At 41.6% G+C, this 22,896-nt stretch overlaps 1 protein-coding gene across 1 annotated transcript in view; it reads left to right on the top strand.

Annotated features, from left to right (window-relative positions):
* Nucleotides 1–1,009: 1,009 nt before the first annotated feature.
* Nucleotides 1,010–22,896, top strand: part of PPP2R5A (protein phosphatase 2 regulatory subunit B'alpha) — a 41,742-nt gene continuing 19,855 nt past the window's right edge. Inside the window, exons 1-2 of the mRNA XM_058019393.1 lie at nt 1,010–1,776; nt 18,727–18,923. Of these exons, the coding sequence (XP_057875376.1) occupies nt 1,626–1,776; nt 18,727–18,923 (348 nt within the window). The 5' untranslated portion in view covers nt 1,010–1,625. The remainder of the gene's footprint in view (nt 1,777–18,726; nt 18,924–22,896) is intronic.

Here is a 22,896-nt window from a genome sequence, read left to right as displayed (position 1 = left end):
TACTTATTTGCTGAATTGCTATCCCAACCTATACAGTAAAAAGAAATGTGCTGACGTGCTCAAAGCTTAGCTCTAGTGAATGGCTCCAAGGTAAGGCATCCCGCGTGTTAGCAGCTCCGACCGGGGGAGGGTGGATCAGGATACGGGACAGCGGCGCAGTCGGGCTTTAGCGCTGCCCCGCAGCGCACACAGCCGTGCCTCTGTCACGGGTCTCCGGTGTCCCGGCCAGCCTGCAGCCCGAGCCGAGCCCCCGGACGCGCTCAGAGCTCGGGATCGGTTCCTCGGAGCGCACCCATCCCGGAAATCCCAGCCCGTGCTGGCTCGGGCAGCGCCGCGCCTCCCGCCCGCGCCACGGGACCTGCGGGCAGGGACAAACACGGCCGGCCGTCCAACAACCGAGCCCGGCGGAACGGACGGGCGACACGAACCGCTGAGGCGTCGGGAGGGTGGGCGAAAAGAAAAAAATTAGTCGGGAGCAGTGGGGAGATGGAGCGGAGATGCGCGACTCCCGGCGCTGCCGGTCCAGCGCCCTTTGGCGGCGTCCCCGTCTCCGGAGGGCTCGGGTCCCGCCGTGCCCGCCGCGCCGCTTCCCTCCCCGCCGCGGGATTGGCCGGCGCGCGCCCCGCCCGCCATCCCGCCCCTTCCCCTTCCCGTTCCCCTGCCCCTTCCCCCCGCCGGGAAACCCCGCCAGCCCCGCCTCTCCCGCGTCCCGTTGGAGGAGCCGGTTGTCAATCATGCAGTCCCCGGCGCGCGGCCCAACTCCCGCGTTCTCCCCAGGCCGCCGCGGGCGGAGCAGGGGGCGTTCTGCGCTTCTCTCCCTCCATTGGTGGCCCTGGGCCGTCAATCACCTGTCGCCACCAACCGCGGGCGCTGCCACCGCCCCCGCCCCGCCCCTCCCCCCTCCCTCCGCTCAACTCCGCTCGCTCCGCCAAGTTGCGCGGCCGCTGCCCGGCGGCTCCGCGGTTCTGGCGGCGCCACGCGCGGCGGCCCCCGGCGGAGCGCGGTCAGGCGGGATGACGGCGGAGGCGCGGGGAGCGCCCGGCGGCGGCTGAAGGCGGGCACGGGGCGCGTGGAGGCGAGCGGCTGAAGCTCAGCGGCGAGTCCGGCCGATGACAGCGGGCTCGACTGAAGGGGACGCAGAGCGAACGAAGCGGGAGCGGGGCAGCAGCGGCGCCGCCGAGCCCGTCCCGCGGAGGCTCGTGCCGCGCCTGCCCTGAGGACAGCGGGACCCCGGCGGGGAAAGTTTGGCGCTCGCCCGCCCCCGTCCCGCCGGGCAAAGTTGTCTTTGGGTTTGTTTGTTTGTTTTCCCTTTCCTCCTCCTCCTCCTCCTCCCCCCTTCCGCTCCCCCGGCGGCTCCGTGCGGGGAGGAAACGGCGAGGGAAGCAGGAACTGAGGAGCGACCCGGGAGCCTCCCCAGCGCCCGGCAGAGCCCGCTCCGCTCCTCTCCTCGTCCGTGCGGTGTGTGAGCGCAGCCAGGACTTCGTTTTTGGTGGTGTTTTTCGTTGTTGTTTTTTGGGGTTTTTTTGGTTTTTTTTTTTTTTTTTTTAAGCCCCTTTGTTTTTTGCCCGCCCGCTTCTCCCTCCGGTACAATATATGCTCGTGGAGAGCCGCCCCGCCGCCCAGCCATGTCGGCGGCCATCTCTGCCGCGGAGAAGGTGGATGGCTTCACACGGAAATCGGTGCGCAAGGCGCAGAGGCAGAAGCGCTCGCAGGGCTCCTCGCAGTTCCGCAGCCAGGGCAGCCCGGTGGAGCTCTCGCCGCTGCCCCAGCTCAAAGGTACGAGCCTGCCCTCCCGCCCTCCCCGCCGGCTGCAGGTGCCGCTGCCCACAGCGCCTGCCCCGGCTCGGCCCCTGCCCCGCGCCCTCTGCCCTTTAGCCGTGTCCTCCCCTGCCCCCGGCGCTTTCCAGGTAGGGACCCGCGGCTGGAATTCCTCCTCTGCCCACACAAACCAGCGCCGCCGTCCCGGCCGCTGCTGACTCCGCTAACTCGCCGCCCCCCTTTTCTGGCGGGTTCGCGTGTGCTTTAAGGGCTTATTGAGGAAAACGCAGACCGTGAGTTGAGTTGAGGAGCGCGGGCGATGGAGCGCTGAAAGCCGGGAGCTCCTCCCTCGGGGGTTTGCGGAGCGGAGCTGTGCCCGTGGTGTGACATCCCGAGTTAGCGGGGAGAGTTCCCGTCCGGCCGCTCCGTGCCGGGCTCCGCTCCCGGAGAGCGCCGAGCGGCGTTCGCTGCTCTCCAGGAGCTGCCTCGGAGGCTCCTCCAGCGCGGTGCTCTGTGGAGACACTCACAGTGAATGAAAACTCTGGGTGCTGGCGTTGCTGAAACAGAAAATACACAGTGAAGGTTTTATCCTCTGTGCCGCAGCTAAAATTGAGAAGGCTCAGTTCATTAGGTCACAGAAATGAATGCCGTTCATTGCAACATTGCACCTTCCACATCCTTGAACATCAGAGTACATTTCTGTATATTTTTAAAATTACGGAAAGGATACGTTGGGGAGGGAATATAAAACTTGTTATTAAAGCATTTGTCAGGGACTTGGAAAATAAGGGAGAGCGATTACCTTAACGTGACCTAGGAAGTTAATTTTACTTCCACTGGCTTTAAACTCTTAAGGCTTTTGAAGCTGCATCATATGACGGTGAAAAAAAATATTTGATTTGCAGCAAATAATCGAAATCCGAAAGACATAGCAAATGTAAAAATATTCCTAGGTACTGAGGTGGGGTTTTTCTTCCAGTTTGATTTTTATGGCATTTACAATCATGTCTCTAGTATTTCAAGGCTGTCACGATTTGCTGCTCTTTGAGTGACAGATGTACATGATTCATAAATCTGGCTCTTAGCAGAAATGTTATTGACTAGAAATAAGCTTAGGCAGGGGAGTAACAAGGGCAGGGTTGTTTGTTTGGGTTTAACGTGTTTGTTGCAGTGGTTTTGGGTGTTAGTTTTAACAAGAGCAGGGGTGTTCTCACTGCTTGCTTTGGGCTTTCCTTCCTCTATGAAGTTGTGTCCTGTCTTGGTCCACTGCTTTGATTTGAGGGATTGACAACCTGGATAACTTGTTTGAAATCAAGTTTTTGCTATTCCCATGCTGTTCAGACCACACATTTTCCTCAGGGCTGAATTTGAGAAACCACACTTGAGACTTTTATAAAGGCCCTTGGTAAATACTGCACATAGGTGGCAGGCTTCAGAAAGTTTGAGTCCTGGTTCAGCAACAGTTAAACATACGTGTGTTATGCAGGGAGCAATTCCAGCTTAAATCAGCAAAATGTCCAAGTTTACATTCTTTGCTGAGCTGGGACTTTAATATTAAAAATTTTAACTCTGCATTATTAAGTCCTGTAGTTTTGTGAGTGTGGTTTTACAGCTTTTTACTTGTAACACAGAGAAATTTTGCATGGCATCAGCAGCTCAGATGTTTGGAAATTTGAAGCCATAAACCAGCAGAGGAATTTCTTCAGTTATGCAGGGTTTTACAGTAGTTTGAATCGCCTTATTGCCTGGAGTTCTTAAAGGAAAATCCCTTCAGTCTTTATGCTTATGATTCAGATGTGAAGTCTTGCCTTGGAGACTTGCTTCAGAACAGAAATTGTGGGCAAAATGTACTTTTATGAGCTGTAGTGTCCCAAGTAGCCAGTTTGCACAAAGTCAAGCAGTACTCCTTTGGCTTGTTGTTCCCTTGGGTTTGTGATGTTAGATTTGTCCTGAATGTGGCTGTGGGCCTGGGATGGTTTCTTTTCATAATGTTCCCTCTCTCCCTTTTCCTCTTAACCCTTCCTTGCCCCTGAAACCAAAAAAGGTTCTAGAAAGAGCTTGCTCTCTCTACAAATGGATTGTTTAATACAACTGTTAGTTCTAATCACGTGTGTCTTGGGAAGATAAATCTTTGCTTTATTCTTGGAAGTTGATATGCAATTCAGCAATTGTTTTGGTGCTGCCAGTGTAGTATTATCTGCAGAATCATGAGCCAGAATTCCCAGGGATGGGCTGGAAAAGGAAAGTACAGTCATTTTAATGATGCCTATGGATGCTCAGCATACACTTAGTAATTAGAACAAGGTTTTACTTTTACAGAGCTCTTCAAATAAATGTTAAACCTGAGGTATTTCAAACCTGTATTGGGAGAAAATGGAATATTCTTAGATGAAGAAGCAGTTTGGTATTATGCTGCTGTATAGGTATTGTCTTGTTTCATCACTTTTTAAGAGATAATATTCTAAAATAAGTGTAAACAGTATTTTAAAACTCCCCAGTAGGTTTGCCAGACTGACCTAAAGCACTTGCATCTATTTTACTGGAGGGAGAGATGTTCCAGAAGAAAAACAAATTACCCATCGCTTTAGAAAGTACCTTCTTGGGTAGAGAGTGTTGTGGGATTTTTTTCTTTTCTGTAGGGGCTGTTTTGTTTGCCACTGGAATGGCCAGCTCAGATGGTGAGACTCACTTTCAGAGTTGTATTGTTTCAAAGCCTTTAGGCAGATAATCTAAAAAATACATATTTCTGCAGTTAACTGTACTGCTGCTCTGAGTTTCCAAAATCCTGTGCTTTGGCTGTGTCTTTCTTCTCCTACATCACATCTCTACTGGTGAGTCCCCATTAGGAGGAACTGTTCTCTTCAGAGGTGTTTTTGGGGGGGTGACGTGGAGAGGAGGGATGGTAAGACTGTGTGCTGTGGTTAACATTCAGCTTATCTGTGGGTGTGATGATATCTATCCTGTGTAGGTGAAAGCTCAGCAAAACCTGACTGATGGCAGGATACCCAAAATAATTTAGTAATTTGTTCTTCAGTTAATTTAGGGGGTTTCCTAAAGCATTGTTATTCAGGACAGTGTCCATTTTACTGTGTAATTTAACAACTGAATAAGAAATAGTGAAGACACAGTGATCATATTTGAAAGAAAAAAAAGATTGTTTAATCACCTTCCCCATCTTCTTTTCATTTTGTTACCTAAAGTTTGTGTAATAAAAGAATTTTGAAGAATCTTCAGCCAGAGTAATGTGCTGGAACACAGCAGGACTTAGTAATTTCATGGACAATTCTGAGAGTGTTGCTTTTAAAGAAATCTAGCAAAGGGAATGTTATTTTTGTTGTCTTAAGAAGTGGTAATTTTGTCCCAATAGGAGATTGTTTTAAGAGACTGCAATAGAACATGGCAGTTACCTTCATTTTTGGAAAAGAGATGCAACTTGACCTTGGAGCTTGATCTGACTCTCTCTCTTGTCTCTGCCACTTTTGGTTGAAGCAGCATGTAGAAATAGAGGTGGAAAGTGGTGAAAAGAAACCACAACTTGTTGCTTTGATTTAGTACAGCTAATATGGCCCGTCAGGTTGTAAAGCAAATAGATTTTTTTTTTTTCTTTTGTGTACCAAACTTGTCAACTGCAGCTGGAAAGAATAAACATTTCCTGATGCCTCTTACACTCACAAGAGAAGAATTGGAGAGTGGTCCAGAAATCTTTCAGCCATGGACTAGCAGTGGTTGGAGGGATCTCTGTGGGGCTGAGAGCTACAGAGGAGTGCACTGGAATAAGACATTTCTGAGAAGACCTCCCAGTGTGCAGTGTCAGCATTCAGATACAAGGTGTAAAATAGGTGTTAACTCTGGTTACTTTCTTTGCTTAAACCCTTGAGAGAGAGCTTGGCTTCGGCTGAGAACCGGTTTCTGTGTTCAAGCTAAGCTTTTGTGGGAATGCTGCAGAGAGGCCTGGTAACCTTGCTGATAGGTAAAATTTTAGTGTTATTAAATCTGAGGATCAGTTCAAGCCTCACACTTTGAGTGGTTTTGAGTCACACAGTGTGTGCTTCAGAGTGACATAAATAAGTGGAATTAAAAACAGCCGAGAGGAATTTTCTTGTCCTATTAAGTTGCCTTTGCTCCCCAAGGGGAAGTGTGCTTCAAAGTTTTAGAATGGTTTACTTTTACCACAGCCTTAATAAATATTTATAAGTGAAAGGACCGTTTTCTCTCTCAGATTTGCACTTGTTTTTTTGTGTCCCTCATGATTCATTGTTATTTCCTCTTCTGTAGTCCCCCATTCGCCACCTTTTGTATTCAACATCCCTTGTAACTATGTTCATCTTGGATGAGTTTTTCCTTAAAAGTGAGAATCTTTAATTCAGATGAAGAATGAGGATGTTCTGTGAGGAATTTGTTTACCTCTTACTATAATCTCAGCAGGACGTACTATGAAGTAGTCAAAACTTCCTTTTTAGTGAAGTTGCAGTCTTGAGAAATAAACAACCTATAACAGATGAAAAAGCTGTAGTAGTTCCATGAAAAACGAGCTGTTTGAATTTTTTTCTATATTAAGGAACTGTTCCTAGTTTATGGAGTGGAACATTTTGGTTTTTATTCTTAACAAATTGACCTTTTTATCCGTAGACTTGAATTTTTGGTCTTAGAATATACTTCCATCAAAAGCAGCTCCTAAATATAGAGCCTATTGACTGTCTTCACATGAACTTTTCTATTTCAATCTTTCACATCTTCCATGTGCCAGCTTAGTATCAGATTTCTTTTTCCATATTCATTGCTTTCTGGTTTAGTCAGATAGTAGTTTTGCAGGTGCTGAATTCAATATTAGTTGCTGTAGGAAATACAAATTGAATTAGTTATTGCTGCAGGCTATCTGATCAAAAGATTATTTCAGTCTATAGATTGGAGATTTTTTTAACATCTGTCTATCTTAATATCACTCAGTGCTTTTGAAAAGATGTCATACCAAGGGTTCTGGACAGATTAATATTCCTTTAAAGGACAGAAGGAATATGTGTTATGTTCTGATGGAAAAAAGACACTTCCATTGAGAAGGCTGTAAAATTTAGCTTCTATACCCTTGCTGTCCTGACTCTTGTTTTAATCTAGCAGGTTAAAATGCAGCTTTTAGCAGCATGTAGATTTGGAGGGTTGGAGCTGCAGCCCAGTTGGATTAATAGGTAGCAAATAACACCTATTTTAGAAGACTCCCTTGGCAAAATGCTCTGCTAGAAACTGGATAGTAACAGCTTCTTTTTAAAGTCTGAATCATTTATTCCATCAGAGAATTATTGAACTAGTTTCTCTCAAGTTTTGCTGAATTTGTGGCCATTGAATAATATTGTTTGCAAGATGATATTTCATAGTATGTTTCTGACTTGAAAGCAGAGTTCATCGCAGTTAAGGTTACCTTCAGTTTTCCTGCACAAGACCTTCTTCTCAGCTGCTCACAACATTGCTGAACTGTTTGGACTGAAGTTTTCCATGCCAAGTATGGACAGTTTTATTTGCAACTCTTCCTCAGGCTAATTTTCTTATTTTCAGCAAAACCAATTCAAACTACTTTGAACACTAGAGAAAGATAAATTGTACAGTGTCAATATTAAAAAAAAAACCCAAACAAACCATGAATTGTGTTGAGGTGTAATGCTTGCTGTACTTTGGAGCTTAGCACGTGGTTCTTAATGCAAATGAATCTCATGTGGTCCAGATTCGTGTTTGGTCCAATTGTAGCTGTTGTAGCAGGACTGATGAGTTGGTATTTTCCAAGCTGGTGTGTTCAGCTCCTTCAGGATTTGCTGTGCTGCTCCCATCTGTCAGCTCTGGGAGGCTGCTCTGTGTGGCTTCCTTTGGGCTTCTTGTCTGCAGTGCTGTAGGGCAGCAGGAGGCAAAGTCAGACAGCAAGTGAGGCAAAACTGTCATTTCCTACAGGGAGGAGCCCGGGGTGCATTGCAGGGGGAGACATGGCATGGAACTGCTGAGGTGATGGAAAAGCCAAAGTGGGAAGAGAGGGCAGAGGCCGGCTCCTCTCCAGTGGCTGCAGGAAGCTCAGTGTTGGGAGTCTCCCCACTCCTGTTGGCTGTGAAACTTTATGGAAATACTTCTCAACATGTTCTCTTCTAATTTCTTTGTAACTTTTCATCGCAGCCGTGGATTTTGAACTTACCACGATCTTCCTGAAACTTCACAGGCCTAGGGTTTTTGTTCTGTGCATCAGGAATTGATTGTAGATTAGCTCGTTCATTCTCTCTCTCCTTGAGAATTGAAAGTTAAGGAGAGCAAAAGTGTACATTTGGGGGTGGGAAGTGAAGCTGAAATGTAAATGCAGGATACTAAGCCTCAATATCCTAAGGGCTTGGAGGCTACAGGAACAAACAGCAGTCTGATCAGAATTCAGCAGACCTGTGTCCTGCTGAAGGAGTAGCATGTACTGCTGCAATGGATATGGTGAATAAGAGGCTATAGATTAAAAAATGAAAGTCAATGCAACAGCACTATTTCTACTACTGGGAAAAGATTTCTGTCTCATTCTCATCCTAAGGTTCTTCCCTTTTCCATTGTTTGTCTTGATCTTACCAAGCAAAGCTTTGGTGAAATAGATGGGTTTTGTCAGCTTTGTTGATATGATAGGATTCAGAAGAGAAATAGAAATTTTGCTGAGAGTTGGGAGGTCAAGGTGAGAGTAACAGCAAAAATTATATTTGTGCATGTCTATTCAAGAACAATGCTGCAAAAGGATGATGTTCTATTTCTAGTAGATAATTTTTTACATCACTAACAATTTAGAAGAGGATAAAGTTACTCCCTACAATAGGAGAAAAGCTTTCCATTTTTAATACAAGTTTCAAATGACTGATTAGAAGTGTGTATCTGAGGCCGTCACACGCTTGGAGAGTTGGCAAGCTGTGGGTGACAGACAGTGAGAGTGGCACAGTTGATTTTCTCAGACCTGGAAGAGGAGGTGGGTTGAGCAGGTTTAGAGGAGGACAGTATAGCATGGGGCAGGAAGGCTGATCTGAAAATGATCAGGAATGAAAAGTCACAGCAGTGTCTCTAAATATGAAGGGGGAAACAGCTTCATTTCTACTATAGCTGCATTAAAGGATTAGCGGAGTGCACCACTGCATAAACAAGTGAGCTTTTAGAAGTGATTTAATAGGTTTATTTCTGTAGATGCTTGGTCCTTCAAAATACAGAGGCACAGTTTTTATTCCATTAATTTCATCCCAAGTAAAATTGTATGGGAGAATATAGGGGAGGAAAAAGTGGGCTTTTTTGATAAAGGTTCTAATTTAGTGTAATTGTGTAAAACTTTTGAAAAGTGTACTGTGTTTTTTATTACTAATTCTATGCTTGGAATATGACATACATGTAAGATTGAAGTCTTGTTAAGCAGCAAAACTTTGATTCCCTGTCTATGTAAAGGCAACAAATAGTGAGAACTGAGCTTAGGTCTTGAATTATGAATGGGAAACAAACTTGTGCATTTCAGCATAGTTGGATTCTGTAGGAAAGCAATTCTTGTTTTGAGAAGAAAAATGAAGATGGGAGTCTCAGCACCCTCTTTAAAGACATGGGCTTGGTCCACAGTAAAGTCAGGAAGGACAGGGTTTGGTAATACATATTTATTCATCTTCCCTTAAGAGTAGGAAGTGGGATCAAAATAAACCAAATACATCAAAATGATGTAAATTGAGTTTAAAAATAGCCAAGAGATTTTGCCAAATGGGAGAGGACTTAAAGTGCAGGTCCCTTCATTCTGAACACTTCATCTTTAAAGTTCTTGGTAGAAAGAGTGTAACTGTTTGAGTATGCTTGAAATTGATGAAAAAATTACCTCAACCTTTTATTTATGAGGCTAAATGTCTACTTCACTTAAATTAAGCAAAGAGATCCCATGAATGTTTGCTATTTGTCTGCTCAGGATGATCTGTTCTCGTTCAGGTTGGTGGGAGTTGGGCCACGGAATGCAGCACAACCAGGATTTCACCTGTGTTCCCTGTCTAATTTAATCATAATTCTTTCCACTGCAACATAATTATGAAGTATCTCGTTATTGATCCAAGAAGACTTTGAAAAGTAAGAAACACTTGTTTAATTTGTAAACTATGTATGTATCTAAGGAGTTAATCCAGTACTTTACTTGTAGCTTCCACACAGATTTATACAGGAATTCAAAGGAAGAGGTGCGTTTTCCTTGTGTTTTGGGAAGTTAGATTGGCTGTTTCCTCTGGCACACATTTCATATTAAATTGCTCCTCTGTGCACCTCCTTCATATTTAAAAGCTAAGTGCTAAATTAATTATGAAATAAGTTTGTGTACTCTTGTTAAATTGTGTTTAACAGCTGCCCTTGGTTTCAATAAAGGGTATTTTTATATTTGACTTAGCACTAATATTGCCATGTGAAAATTACATGAGTGTTTCTTCAGTTTCTGGAAAATAAACTTGATTTGTGTTGACTTGCATGTTCTTGTGTGATGTCAAACTGGAGCAACTTCATCATCTTACTCAAAATTAATTTTATACTTAGATATGGTGAGGAAATGATGGGGAAGGTAATAGATTCTTAATTTGTTAATAATAGGCAACACAGATCCACTTATGGCATACTCCATAATTACCACTCATTAATTATAAGCTACCATAATGTCAGACAGGAGCTTTGCAGTTGACTTAAAGTAAAGGGAACATAAATTGTAAATACAGTTGCTGTCCCTTCAGAGTTACAATGTACAAATCAATTTGTTTCATTCAAGCAAAGTGTTTTAATGAGAATTGAAACTGTTATTAATGCAGTCCAAGATAACAGGTATTAAGCTGAAATTTTTACTTAGCCTGTGTGCACACAACTTTGTCACCTGCTGTGTGCCCTGGTAAAATTTGTGCAGAGCACTACAGCTGTTGGGAGGCAAAATAGGGAGCAGAGCTGCTCAGATTGTTCTTTTAATTCTTAGCAGGGTAGATGTGACACCCTCACACCCTCACCCTTGTCATACCCTCAAGGGCTTTATTGCATATTCAAAATTACATGTGAAAATCCAGTATTTTGTAGAACCATTACACTTTGATAAATAGCTTTTCTGTAAGGGCAAGTGCTTCAATTGGTGGAAAAGTGTAAATAAGGTCATATTTTGGGAATATGGAGCATCACACCAATTGTCCCTTCTGATCTTTTTGATTTGACACTCTCAGAAGCTTGGTCTGTAGTGTTCCTCCATTTCTGTAGTCCCTTGGGTTTTGCTGGTGGTTAATTTTCCTGGCACAAGAGTGAATTACCTGGAGGAACAAGTTGCTTGTGCAGCGTCCGGGGGTACTTTCACCTTGTGGCTCATTCAGTGTAACCTGACTTAGATTTTAAAGAAAATACCTGTTTACATACACAGGGCTTTACCTTGGTCTTTGTTTGCCCTCTTGATAGGAGGACTTCTTGAATGCATCTCTGTTTTACCATAACAAATACCTTTGTTACATTCCAATATTTAAAAAGCTGTTTAGGAGCTCTCATTGCTGTTTGGGAAAGCAGTTTCAGTTCTTGGGCCTGTGTGTCAATTTCTGGAATTTTAAGTTAAAGGTGCTATCTATCCCATATTCACATCTTCTGAGAAACAATTTCCCATTCAGAAAAATCAATTACTCTCTTTTCCTGATGAATGACCTGGCTATGCATATGAATTCCATGATAGGATTTGTCACCTTAAATTCAGAAATCTCTTAATAAAGAAGCAGGTTCCTGTTTTAAATTAACTTTTTAGAGGCTCTGGGTATGTTCAGAAAAGGCTTACCCTGCCATATGATCAGTCACTGAAACTGCTTTATGGGTTTTAAATGATGACAGCAAATACAGTAGCAGTGTGTGCCAAAACCATAAATGCATGCACTGGAGAGCATTGTAGTGGCTTATAAGTGGGAGCAAGCTTGTTTCAAGTACAAGAGCAGTGGGGGGGGGGAATGTAATTGGTTTTTGAAAATATAACACTTCAGCTGTGTAAGAAGTGAAACTTCTTTGCCTTTTCTAATAAATAGTTTCACTCTGAACAAAATTTCATATGGTTAGCCATATGCAAATTCCTCCACTTCTCAGTACTGTCAAAAGCAGCTCTGATTCAGCTGTGTCAGTCCATTGGACAATTTTTTTCCCCTGCTTTTCCTTGTTGTTGCATGGAGCTGAATTTCAGCTAGATACTGTTGGTGAGCTCTTGAGGTAACCTTTGTATTGTTAAACTTGTACATTTTGTTAAGGGTGACTTTAGGGTGTTTTTTGTTCCTGTTCCAGTGATTGGTATGCTGGGTGAGTTTTTATTTGTTTAAAGAACCAATGGTGCTTTAATTCTTCTTTTTTTTAGAAAGTGTGGTAGAAATAAGGTGAATTGTGCCAGGCCCAATTACTAGAGTCTAACTTTAAGGACCAAGAGAATAATTTGTATTTTTGCATCTTAACTGTTTGTTGTCTTCTGTAATTAAACAGTAAGAAATAGGGCTGTTAATATAAAATAATTTCAGTACTTTCTTACTCTCTGAAGTGTCTTGGTTGACTCAAATCTTAATTAAAATCAAGGGATTTAACATGGTAGTAGCTGGAGACTCTTAACTTTATGAGGTTATAAGAAAGCCTGGAACATAGAAGGTAGAAACAATCTAGATAAGACACTTGCAGTTCATTATCATTGCAAGGAGCCCTGTCACAGAGTTTGTGACAGATGTTGTTAGATCAGCGTGGGCTTTTCAGATTTTCTGTGCTGATTTGTTGAGGTCAACTGCTGGCCACGTGGAGCAGCAGATGAGACTCTGAACAAACAATATCTTACTGGGTGGGAATCAGCTTTCCAGGAGTACTTTTTACTAAATGACTTAAAAATTATCTGTAGGCTGGACTTGTAACTAACTCTCTAAATCACGGTGCTGCACGTGAATAAAAGGAATTGTAGGAATTGTTGATTCCTATTCTCATCTAGTTTTGCGTCTAATATGTGATTTCCTTTTTTTTTTTTCCTTCCCTGGCATGTATCACAGAATTAACCTTAAATTGAGAATGTTCCCATGAGCAAAATTTCTGATTTTCTTACTATTTCAAAAGAGACTAGAGATTTACCATGTGGAAGGTGCCACAGTGTGCAAGTCTTGCCTGATGACCATCTACAGAATAGTTTACTTAAAAATGGAAGTACAGGAAAAGCTCAGCTTGTTATCTTGATTGCCTTTGCCTCTGTTATCCTGATTTCTGAAATGAAGAGGTTAAATGGTAGTGAGCCCCTGGGTCCTAGGCAGGATTGGCCAACTTGGTAATTGTGTGCCAAGTCCTTTTTGTGGTTTTTTTTGTGTGGATTTTTTGTTTTGTTTTGGTTTTTATTTAACTCCTATAGGTAGTATAACTTCCCTATCAATAATGATTGAAAATGCATTTTCATTTCATTGTCTTCCAAATCTCCTTCTCTAGTGAACAAACTTACTATTGAATAAGGAGCTGGTTAACTTTTAGGATGCATAATGTTGTTCTCACTCCCTTATCTGTCCTGGAAAGTCAGAGTTCTGTTTACTGACAACATGGAGAAAAATTCACTCAGCCCCTTCTGTAGTCCTAGCAACAGCTGTAGATTTTGTGGTAAGAGGTAATTTGAAAATACATTCTTTGAACTCTTGATTGGAGGAGGCAGAGGGAAAACCTACAACCCTGGTCTACTGAAAAATAGTGCTTATTCTTTAGGGTGACAAAGATTTTTTTTAATGTGGAAAACCTGAAAATATTAATGAAAAGTTCCTGGGATGCCTGTGGTGCTGCACAGAGCTTGTCTGAGTAGCCCCATCACTTTCAGTGGGGCTGCTGAGCTGCCAAGAGCTGGAATGCTGGGAAGTTCTCCTGTGGGTGTGTGGAATTCCTGGGAAGTGTTATACACTACCAGCCAAGTATCTGGGGGTATATTTTTGCTTTAAAAAGGAGCTTAAAGTGATTTAAAACAAAACAAAACCCCCAAAATAACCAAACTCCACAACAAACACAAAATCCAAAATGTGTTATTCTCTAAAGTCTCTAACTTAACTGAAAAATCTTGCCTACACATTGTCTCATGCCTCAGTACTTGTGTGATATGGTTCCAGAGGAGATGTAAACCAACTTAGCAGCTCCCTGCAGAGAGCTGCTGCTCCTGTCTGTAATCCTGTGCCAGAGCTGATGCACATCAGGCCCCTCCAGGAGCCATTTAACCTCACTAATATGACCATGTTATTGAGTTAAAGCTGCTTGGAAGAGCCTGACGAGTTCCAGAGCCAGTGCTGATGGATGGATGTGGCTGGAACAGAGAAGGGGAAGGGAGGAGTAAATGGGAAAGGGGGTAGCAGGGAGAGAGACCTCTCTCAGTCTCTGTCAGCCAACGACTTTGCTGCCTCTCAGCTGCAGGTGGAGACTTCTGAGAGCCTGGAAACACTCTGGGCCCTGTTGTAACATCAACTGCACCAAAACCGCATCTCCCAACCATGTTTTGCCATGCCTGTAACATCAGCACTGACACTCAGCTGTTAGGAGAGACCACAGCAATCACATACACAGGAGCTCTCTGGGACAAAACCAAATATTACATTTAGGTCAAATGGGACTCCCCATGCTTGGTTTGTGTAAGTGGGGCAGAGTTTATCACACTACCTCCTTTTCAGACTAATGGTGTTTCTGAAAGGAGCAGGCTGTACAAAAGCATTGATTCCTATAAATGAAAAGCCCCCAAACCAAACCCAGAGGTTTGGTGTCTCACAGTCCCCATGCTATTCTCTCCATGTCAGTGTCAAGGCTTCCTCCTGCTCCAGCAGAGCCCTCCACCCCTGAGCTGAATACAGTGCAGTAAGTGCCTAAATCCTAAACTTTGCGCTGTGGAATGCAGCACAATAGTGACATGATCCTCTTCATGTATTCAGTTTGTCAGGGAATTATGTAGAATTGTCACCAAGTTCCAAGGAGATAGGTGTTACTTTATGCTGTAATATCATTGTCCTCTAAGTGCTTGAAAGGGCTGTGTATGAATTGCCTTAAGAGGCTGTCTGACAAAAGCTCCTTGGTTGTTTCTCTGGCTTCTTCATCTTCCTGGAGTAGCTTTTTCAGGAAAAACTAGAAATATTTAGTTAGTGAGACTTGAAAAAATAAATGGAAAATGTTTGCAAATGTTTGAGGGGTTTTATTTTGTATTGGCAGGAAAACTATGAATTTTGAACTTGCCATATGTGTAGTTGAGAGAATTTTTGTGGATTTAAAGTCTGGTTTCTGCTGATGAATCAAGGATTATGTTGGGTCCTCTGGCTTTGTACTGAAGGTCTTGGCTAAACAATTGTGTTGAGAAAGGAAAATTGTCTTTTTTTTTCCTTCCAGGAGGAAGGTCTGTAAATATAAGAGATAAATATATTGTAGGAAGACCTAACTGTAGTGTGGTTTTGTCTCCATTTATGTGCCAGTGAGGTAGCTCATGTGAATTCTTTTCCTTTCCATATTTTGCCTGGGCCTGCCCTAGAAAGATCAGTCTCTTAACTCAATATTCCATGCTTAGATTTGCATTGATCACCTTGTAAGTCTGAAAGCATTCGATTTAGAAACATTTAAATCTGTACAGTCATGCAGTTTCAATGTTGTAAAACTTCTGCTCAGGAAGAACTTCTAAGTGAAATTGCTTGTTACTTTTTGTCCTTTATTATCGTGCCTCCTGTCTGTAGTGAGTGGGGGTTTGTAAGCAGTATAGATAGTCTGTGGAGAATTTAAGTATTATGAAGTGCAACAATCAAATTAAGTATTTTAATTGGGTACAAGCTGTCTACTATCTATCATGGAAATGACCAGAGGCAAGTCATGATGAAAGTGGATCATAATTTGCAATAATTCTTTTGGTGCTGGATGTTAAGTTTTTGTCTTCAGGATTTCCCATCATTATGCTTGATTCAGGGTTGTTTCATTGAGGCATCCACTGTCTATTTTGAACCTAATTTATCTTCTGTGGTCTTTATGGTATTTATTATTTGAAGAATAGCAATTATCTTGAACTCCACATGTATGATGTAAATCTTCATAGAATATTAGATTAAAGCTGGTTTAAAACTCATGCTGTGTGTTGCTCAACTACTAAAGCCAAAAGCTCCAGTATTTATGCAGTTATGGTGGCACAGTTTATTTTATTCCTAGAACTAGAATAAACTATTGTGATATGATTTTGTTGTGTTATAAAGTTTTCTAGCTTTCACTGTGCTGGGAAAAAGACAAGGCTCTGAAAAGTTAAGAGCCCTATATGACAAACAAATTTTCCTCAATCACTTGGTGGTTCCCATGGTACCTTTCATAACATTCCTGGGACAAATGTGCAATGTGTCAAGCAGGGATTGAGCACATGAAGACAGATTGTGCTGATAGGACAGAGCTGGCTTTCTTGTTACCTTATTTTTGACATGGTTGCACATAATTTTCATCTCTTGCAAATGACTAGAGATGATAAGTTGACAAAATAATTGTGTTTCCTCTTGCAAGTCCAAAAAAAGGATGTATGCTTACAAGAAGATACTTACTTTGGTTTTACTTTAAATGTTTTAATAGTAACAAAACAGATTAATGAGTGGGTTTTTCATTTGAGGAAACATGTCCAATTGAGAGAGATCAGGTTGCTAATGAAGTGGTCTGCTGGTGCATGGCAGGGGAGAGATTCTCTTTTACTCTGCTGTCTAACGAGGAGTGGCTAATGCAGGAATTTATTTGGTATCCTAGGGAAGCTAATAAGTGATTTAATTATTTTGTATGAATTCCAGTTACTGGCTTTTAACCTGAGGTCTTCAGTCTGTTTGAGCCATGGTTAGAAGTATTCAGGTGCTGTCTGCTGGTTTTTGAAACTTCTAAGTAAATTTTGTTTAATGATGCTTCATTTTTAATTTAAAAAAAAAATCTATCATCAGCTGACTGTATTGTATTAGCTGTGCCTCACTTGTGGGCCTTTGTAACTCGAACTATAGCTGAGTTTATAGTGAGGGAAAATAAGAGCAGGCTTGGTTCCTGTGGCAGTCTGGCTATCAGCTTGGGGCTAGCAACAAAAAAAAGCTGCCTTCCCAGTGTTGGTTCCTTAAATTAGGCTTTTTTGGATTTTATCCTCAGCATGTCACTGTTATTGCTTTGTTGCTATGATACAATACTTACTCATGCAATCCGCTGTAGAATATTAGAAGATCTGAGCTGAAATGTTACATAACTTACAAATGTTTTTACAGCTGAGGTTCATTATTTTGCAGAGTGTAACAATTCGTGTCTTTGTAGTTATCTGAGTGAAATAAGCATCTTGCAAGGTTTTTTCTTCAAAAGAAAAGCGGTTCAAATGGCAGAATTGACATTCAGAAGTGTGAATCGTTCTTCACGAGGGAGCAGTGATTGCTGGCTGGTTCAAAAGCTCCCGAGGCTGTTGTGCTCAGCTAATAGGATCACAGCTGTCAGGTGGGCAAAGGGAGCACAATGCAGGCTTCTGTGCCTGGGTTCCCGGGGCACAGTGCAGGGGTGTCAGTCCATTTCAGCAAGTACCTTTTGCTTGTGGAGACCAAGCAATTCTATCAGATAACTGCTGAGTATTACACCTGCTGCTGACTGTTGTTGTTCCAGCCGCTAAATGAAAGGTGCTTTGGTAGGAAACCTGAGAAACAGGCATTATCAGAGTGAACTGATAATTATATTTATACTTTATTTATACAGTTAAAGGTATAAACTTAATGAAGTTTGTTGAATTAGAATAATTCTGAAACATTAAAGAGAAGCGTGAGATTTTTCGTAATTTGTTCAGGTTTTAAGGCGAGACTTAACATTTTCAGTACTCAGTTGCATTTTCTTGTCTTGCTAATTCTTTTGGTGATGAAGCAGCAGTGCTCATAGCCATACTACAGTGACTGAATTAGCTAAGGGATGTAGTCAGGCTGTAGACCAGCCTTGAAAATTCTTCAGGGGAGAGCATTCTTTATTTGGAGATAAAATTGGGAATACTATTTTTTCACCAGAGTGAGTGAGATGCCAACTGGCTGATAGATGAGGTGATGCTGTATTGGTCCAGTGGCTTTGAACCCCTATAGACAGTTGAAAACTAGAACAAAAGACATATTAAACCAAGTTTTCAGTTAAAACCATGACTTTTTTATGGTTGTGGTCATGCAGCTTTGGAACAGTTACAGCATATTAAGGATGTATTAAAATTTTGAAGAGTGTAGTGCTTGATAATCCATCTCTTTTAGAGTAAATGTGAAATGCTAATGGAGGAATTCTGCTTATCAGATTACAGAGGTACTGAATGCTAAAATGAAAATGCTAAGTCACAGCCAAACACATTGTCTTAATAGGCCAAAAATTCTGGAAAACCCTTATATGACCGAGATTGTCATAAATTATTTAGACCAAACCATTAAAATTCAGGATTAATCCTTTTGAAATATTGGAATTCTTTCTTCAGAGAAACATTGATCACATGATGTTGAAAGTATGTGAAGCATTTTCTATTGGGGTAAAAAGACAAGGTTCCTTCAAAGCAGATTTTACAGCTTTTAAGCAGGTTACATAATAAAGGATTAGGGAGCAGAATGAGACAAATCGGATGAATGAAAGGTTAGTTTGATGCACTGCTTCTGGATATGACTTTTGGTGATGGAGAACTGAGACTTGTTAATATTTATGTATTTAAAATAAAGTTAATTCAGTAACTCATTGCTGGTAAATAAATTTACTGCCTTGTCTTTGTCTGTTATTTCTTTCATGTACCAGAAGTTGGGGATGGTGGGTGTTCCATTCTGACATACAGATGTTTTCAGTTTGGGCAAAATTGCTTAATGATTTGCTGTTAGTTTGCTGACTATGAAGCACAACTCTTTCACATTAAAAAAAAGTCATAGCTATGCAAATTCTTGTCAACAAAATAGATTTAGAAATCCTGTTTGCTTCTACAGACATAAGTGTTTGGTTTGTTTTTTTTTTTTCCTTTTATAGATGCCACCTTCAATGAACAGCAAGATCTTTTTTGTCAGAAGTTGCAACAGTGCTGTGTGCTCTTTGACTTCATGGACTCTGTTTCAGACCTGAAAAGCAAAGAAATCAAGAGAGCAACACTGAATGAACTGGTTGAATATGTTTCAACAAATCGTGGAGTGATTGTTGAGTCAGCTTATGCTGACATAGTGAAAATGGTAAGTAGAATGCTCTTGTTATAGTTTGTATTCTAATAAAATCAGTTTATGACTCTAATGGCATTTAACTCAGAATTGTGGTTGGTTATTCTGCTTATACAATAGAATATAATTTGTTAATGATAACTTGGCCCAGAAAGGCTTGTAAAAACAAACAACTTGCAGGTTTTAATTATTAGCTGAAACATGATGCATTCAGGTTAATTAAAGTGAAAGAACTGGTACACTGCAGCTACTTGCAGTCTGGGTAAGCTTTCAAGTTGTTCTCTTTCAGAAGATGGCAATATTTCAGTGCTGCCTATCTTTATTTTCTCGTGGCAATGGAGAATTAGGCTAAAGTTTTCTGATAGTGATTGCTGCAGCTGCTGGTGACAGCAGAAAGGTTTATCAGTATACGAAAGCAACTCTACTTTGTAAATACTTTTTATGGCTGTTTGTTATTATTTTGGCCTTGGAGAGCTGTACTAGAGCAGCCCAAGTGGTTTGCTGATGTTATAAACCATAGGATGACTTGTCCCGTGCAATTGCTGCTAATGACTTGTTGAATAATGAACAAAATATTTGTGGTTATCTGCTGACTTTCCCAGGTGTTTATGTGCATTTTCAAATGCTACTTAAGTAATGTTTTTGATCTGCCTATACCCCATGTACAGGGAATGCAACTAAAAGACACTTGACAATAATCTGAAATTTGAGAATAATCTGAAATTATTTTTTTTCCTACAAGTGTGAAATGTAAAAACAATGGCTTTAGTGCCCATGCATTTTCATTAATGGTTCGCTAAACTTTGGTGAAGTTTACATAGATAAAATGCTGACTTTAAAAGAGCTCTCAGGAGCATAAGCAGAGCAGTTCAAATATACAGCTTGCAACTTGTGTCATTCTCTATACAGTACAAATTAATTTTTTCCTAAGGTTCATTTTGTTTGTTGTTTGGTTGGGGTTTTTTCTGGGCAGATCAGATCTTTAATGTAAATAAGTGTGGAAGTTTTGCCACTATACTGAAGGGCTAGGATTATTGGAACCCTTTAATCGTTTTGGCTGTTTCAGCAGATGCTTATTAAGTTTTACAAAAAAATCTAGGGCACTGGGGGGGTTGTATAGTTTCGTTTTTTTAAAGGACCTGGTTCTCTGTCCTAAATGTTTTTTTGCATAAGGATATAAAGGACAAAGTATGTTCACCTCTTCTCAGGCTTCTTTTTTTTTCTTGCTGCTGGTGGCAGCAAGCCTGAATCCCTGCAGTATTTTCTTATTCTGTGTGCCCTCTGTAGCCCCTTGTTAGAAGAAAGAATATACTAACTAGCCCATAGTACTTGTTGAAGGGAGGCTTTCTTTTATATTGGAGTTGTTTTCTTTTCTTGGAGATAAGGTGGTGTCGAGCTGTTCTTTTGAGGTTTTTTTTGTTGTGCAAATGATTGGATTCTGTGGATGCTTGTTTTTCCTTCCATAACAAATTTCCATCTCCTTTTCTCCCCTAAAATGACAGAAAGTGAAGAAGCTCAGTGAGAGCTTTAAATGCTCAGTGAGAGCTTTTTGAGAGCTTGAGACAAAAGATCCCTCCAAGCTTGAATAGTATTTCTAATCTCCCTGGCAACTGGCAGCAGAAAAGGCCTTTGCTGTGAATTAGGACGAAGTACCAGCTTCAGAAAAAAATCTGCATGGGTCTGTCTCTCCCTCCACCTAACACCTGTGTCAAGCTCCAGGCCTTTCTTGGCAGCAAAACTTGTATGAGATTGAAGAGTTACTGTTTCACTTTTGTTTTCTTGGATTTTAAGTTTTTAGGCTGTTCAATGTTCCTACATTAAAAGAAAAAAAGAATAAGTGGAGTTTTGCTGCAGAGTTTGAAGTGTGGTTTTGGGATAAAAAAGTAGAAATAGCCTTAATGAAATCCAACTATAATCTGGCTGGTAGTAAAGGACAGGCAGACTAAAAAATTCCCTGAGAAAAGCCAGAGTAGCAGCAGTGGCAGAAGCAGAAACAATTTCTTTCCCAAGGCCTGGGACAACTTCTCTGCAGCTCACAGAGGAAACAGCCTCAGGTTTCAGACAGGTTTCCTTGGAGTCACCCAAGCTGTGGGGAGCAAAGTCAACAATGCCTTAAAGACAGCAGGAAGGGAAATAAAATAAATAAAATGTTCTTTGTGACCAGTGCATGGGCAGGGTCTGTGCAGGTGAGGAGGTGTCTGGCATTCCTTCCTTCACTGGTCCCTGTTGCCAGGATAGCTGCTGAGCCAAGTGTCACACAGGCTCCTCTGGTCGGCTCTGCTCTGCCGGGCTCCTCAGGCTGGGAGCTGGAAATGATACCAGTGTCGTTTCGAGCCACTGAGGGTGGAACATCATTTTAAAAAGTCTTTGTTTAAGCAGATGTGCAGGACACACTGTTGGTTATCTTTTTGGTGCCCTGGGCAGCCTGATTGTCCTTCAGCTGAGGAGGAGCTTTGCTGACAAATGGCTTTAAAGGTGCAGCACAGCAGTCAGTGCTCCTCTGTTCTGGGTCATCCAAAATGAGTGTCTTCTCTGTTTGGAAATTCTCAGTTAAAAGGTCTCTGAAGCTGAAAGGAAATTAGGGTTTGCAATTGTGAATATTTTAAGTTTTAAAACTTCCTGGGAAATTAGAAAGTTCTAGCTTGTATCAGTTTTGGGAACATGACTGAAGTGCCTCTTCAGTAAATGTAACTAACTCTTCATCTCCTTGTGTCCATCAGCCTTGCCTTGTTCCCCAGCAGCATATAAAAATCTCATGTAAAGAGATTGTCCTAACAGGCTGTATGGGTTGTGAATTCAGAATTTAAGATAAACCAGGTATCCTCAGTCTGCACACTCAGAAACTAGAATTGAACCTAGTATCTTTCAAATGTTTGGATTAAATGTACAGACAATAAGGAACTTTTTTCTTTTTTGTTTTAATAAAACATAATTGCTGTATTTCAGTACACTAACTGGCACATTTTCTGACACAATTTTTGGAAAACTTGGGGCTTTAATTTAGAAAGCTGGTGCTGGATTTATCTGGAAATCTATCCAGCTTTAAAAACCTTTTATGATTTGTGTTTCTGAAATCGCAGTTTTGGGATAAGACATAACTTAGGAAAGCAAAAGAATGTTTTAAATAATATGAGAGGATATAGAGAAGAATTTGCAAAAGTATTGCAAACATAATAAGGTAAATTAACTTTTTCTGTTGGGAGACAGGCTAGTACGTAAAAGGGGTGCAAGGTTTATTTTAAGTTTCATATATTCTTAGAGATGAATAATTTAAGTGGAAGTAGCGAATACTCTGAAAATCATACAATTGGTTTTCCAAAGGCCTGGCTGAGAGGCTTGCTAATTATTTCTGCTACAGAAGGGTATTTAGTAGCTTTGTTTTGGACATGAAACTTCCTCACTACTGTGAGGTTCTGTGCTCAGGGCTGACCAGCTCAGTTCAGCAAGATGCATCTAGAAAGAAAAAGAAGTGTTTTCAGGAGATGTTACCAGAACACTTGCAAGCAGTGGTAGAACATTCTCTGTAGGAGACTGATTCATATGCTGGAGGGTTTTATTGAATACCTGGTAAAAGTAAACAAAGCTAATAAGAGAACCAGGATTGTACTGCTGGTTTTTGAGCTTGATTAAAATTAATGTTCTCTGACTCCTATTTCCCCTTCCTCTCCCCCCCCCCCACCCCAAGCCTTTTGTTCTTGAGCTTTGGAATCCCAAGTCCCTTGTGTTTACAGCATTAAAGGACAACTGTTTCTGTGGGCTTGTTTGTTTCTTTGGGTGGTTTTATTTAGTTTGGGTTTTTGTTTTTTTCATTGTTTTTCCTGTGCATTAAGCTCAGAGACAGCTGAACCCATCCACACAGAACTTCACTGCCCTTCCAGTCCAGGAGAGCTTTGCCATGTCCCAACAGGAGACAGTGACACAGAACAAAGGGCATAGGAGGAAATGAAAAGTCAGTTTATGCAATAGCTGTGTATCTTGTTTAATGAAG

Source organism: Melospiza georgiana, chromosome 3 (assembly GCF_028018845.1).
Source record: "Melospiza georgiana isolate bMelGeo1 chromosome 3, bMelGeo1.pri, whole genome shotgun sequence".
Classification (NCBI taxonomy): Eukaryota; Metazoa; Chordata; class Aves; order Passeriformes; family Passerellidae; genus Melospiza; species Melospiza georgiana.
The sequence above is the reverse complement of the archived record's forward strand: the minus strand, read 5'-3'. Positions and strand labels throughout refer to the sequence as shown.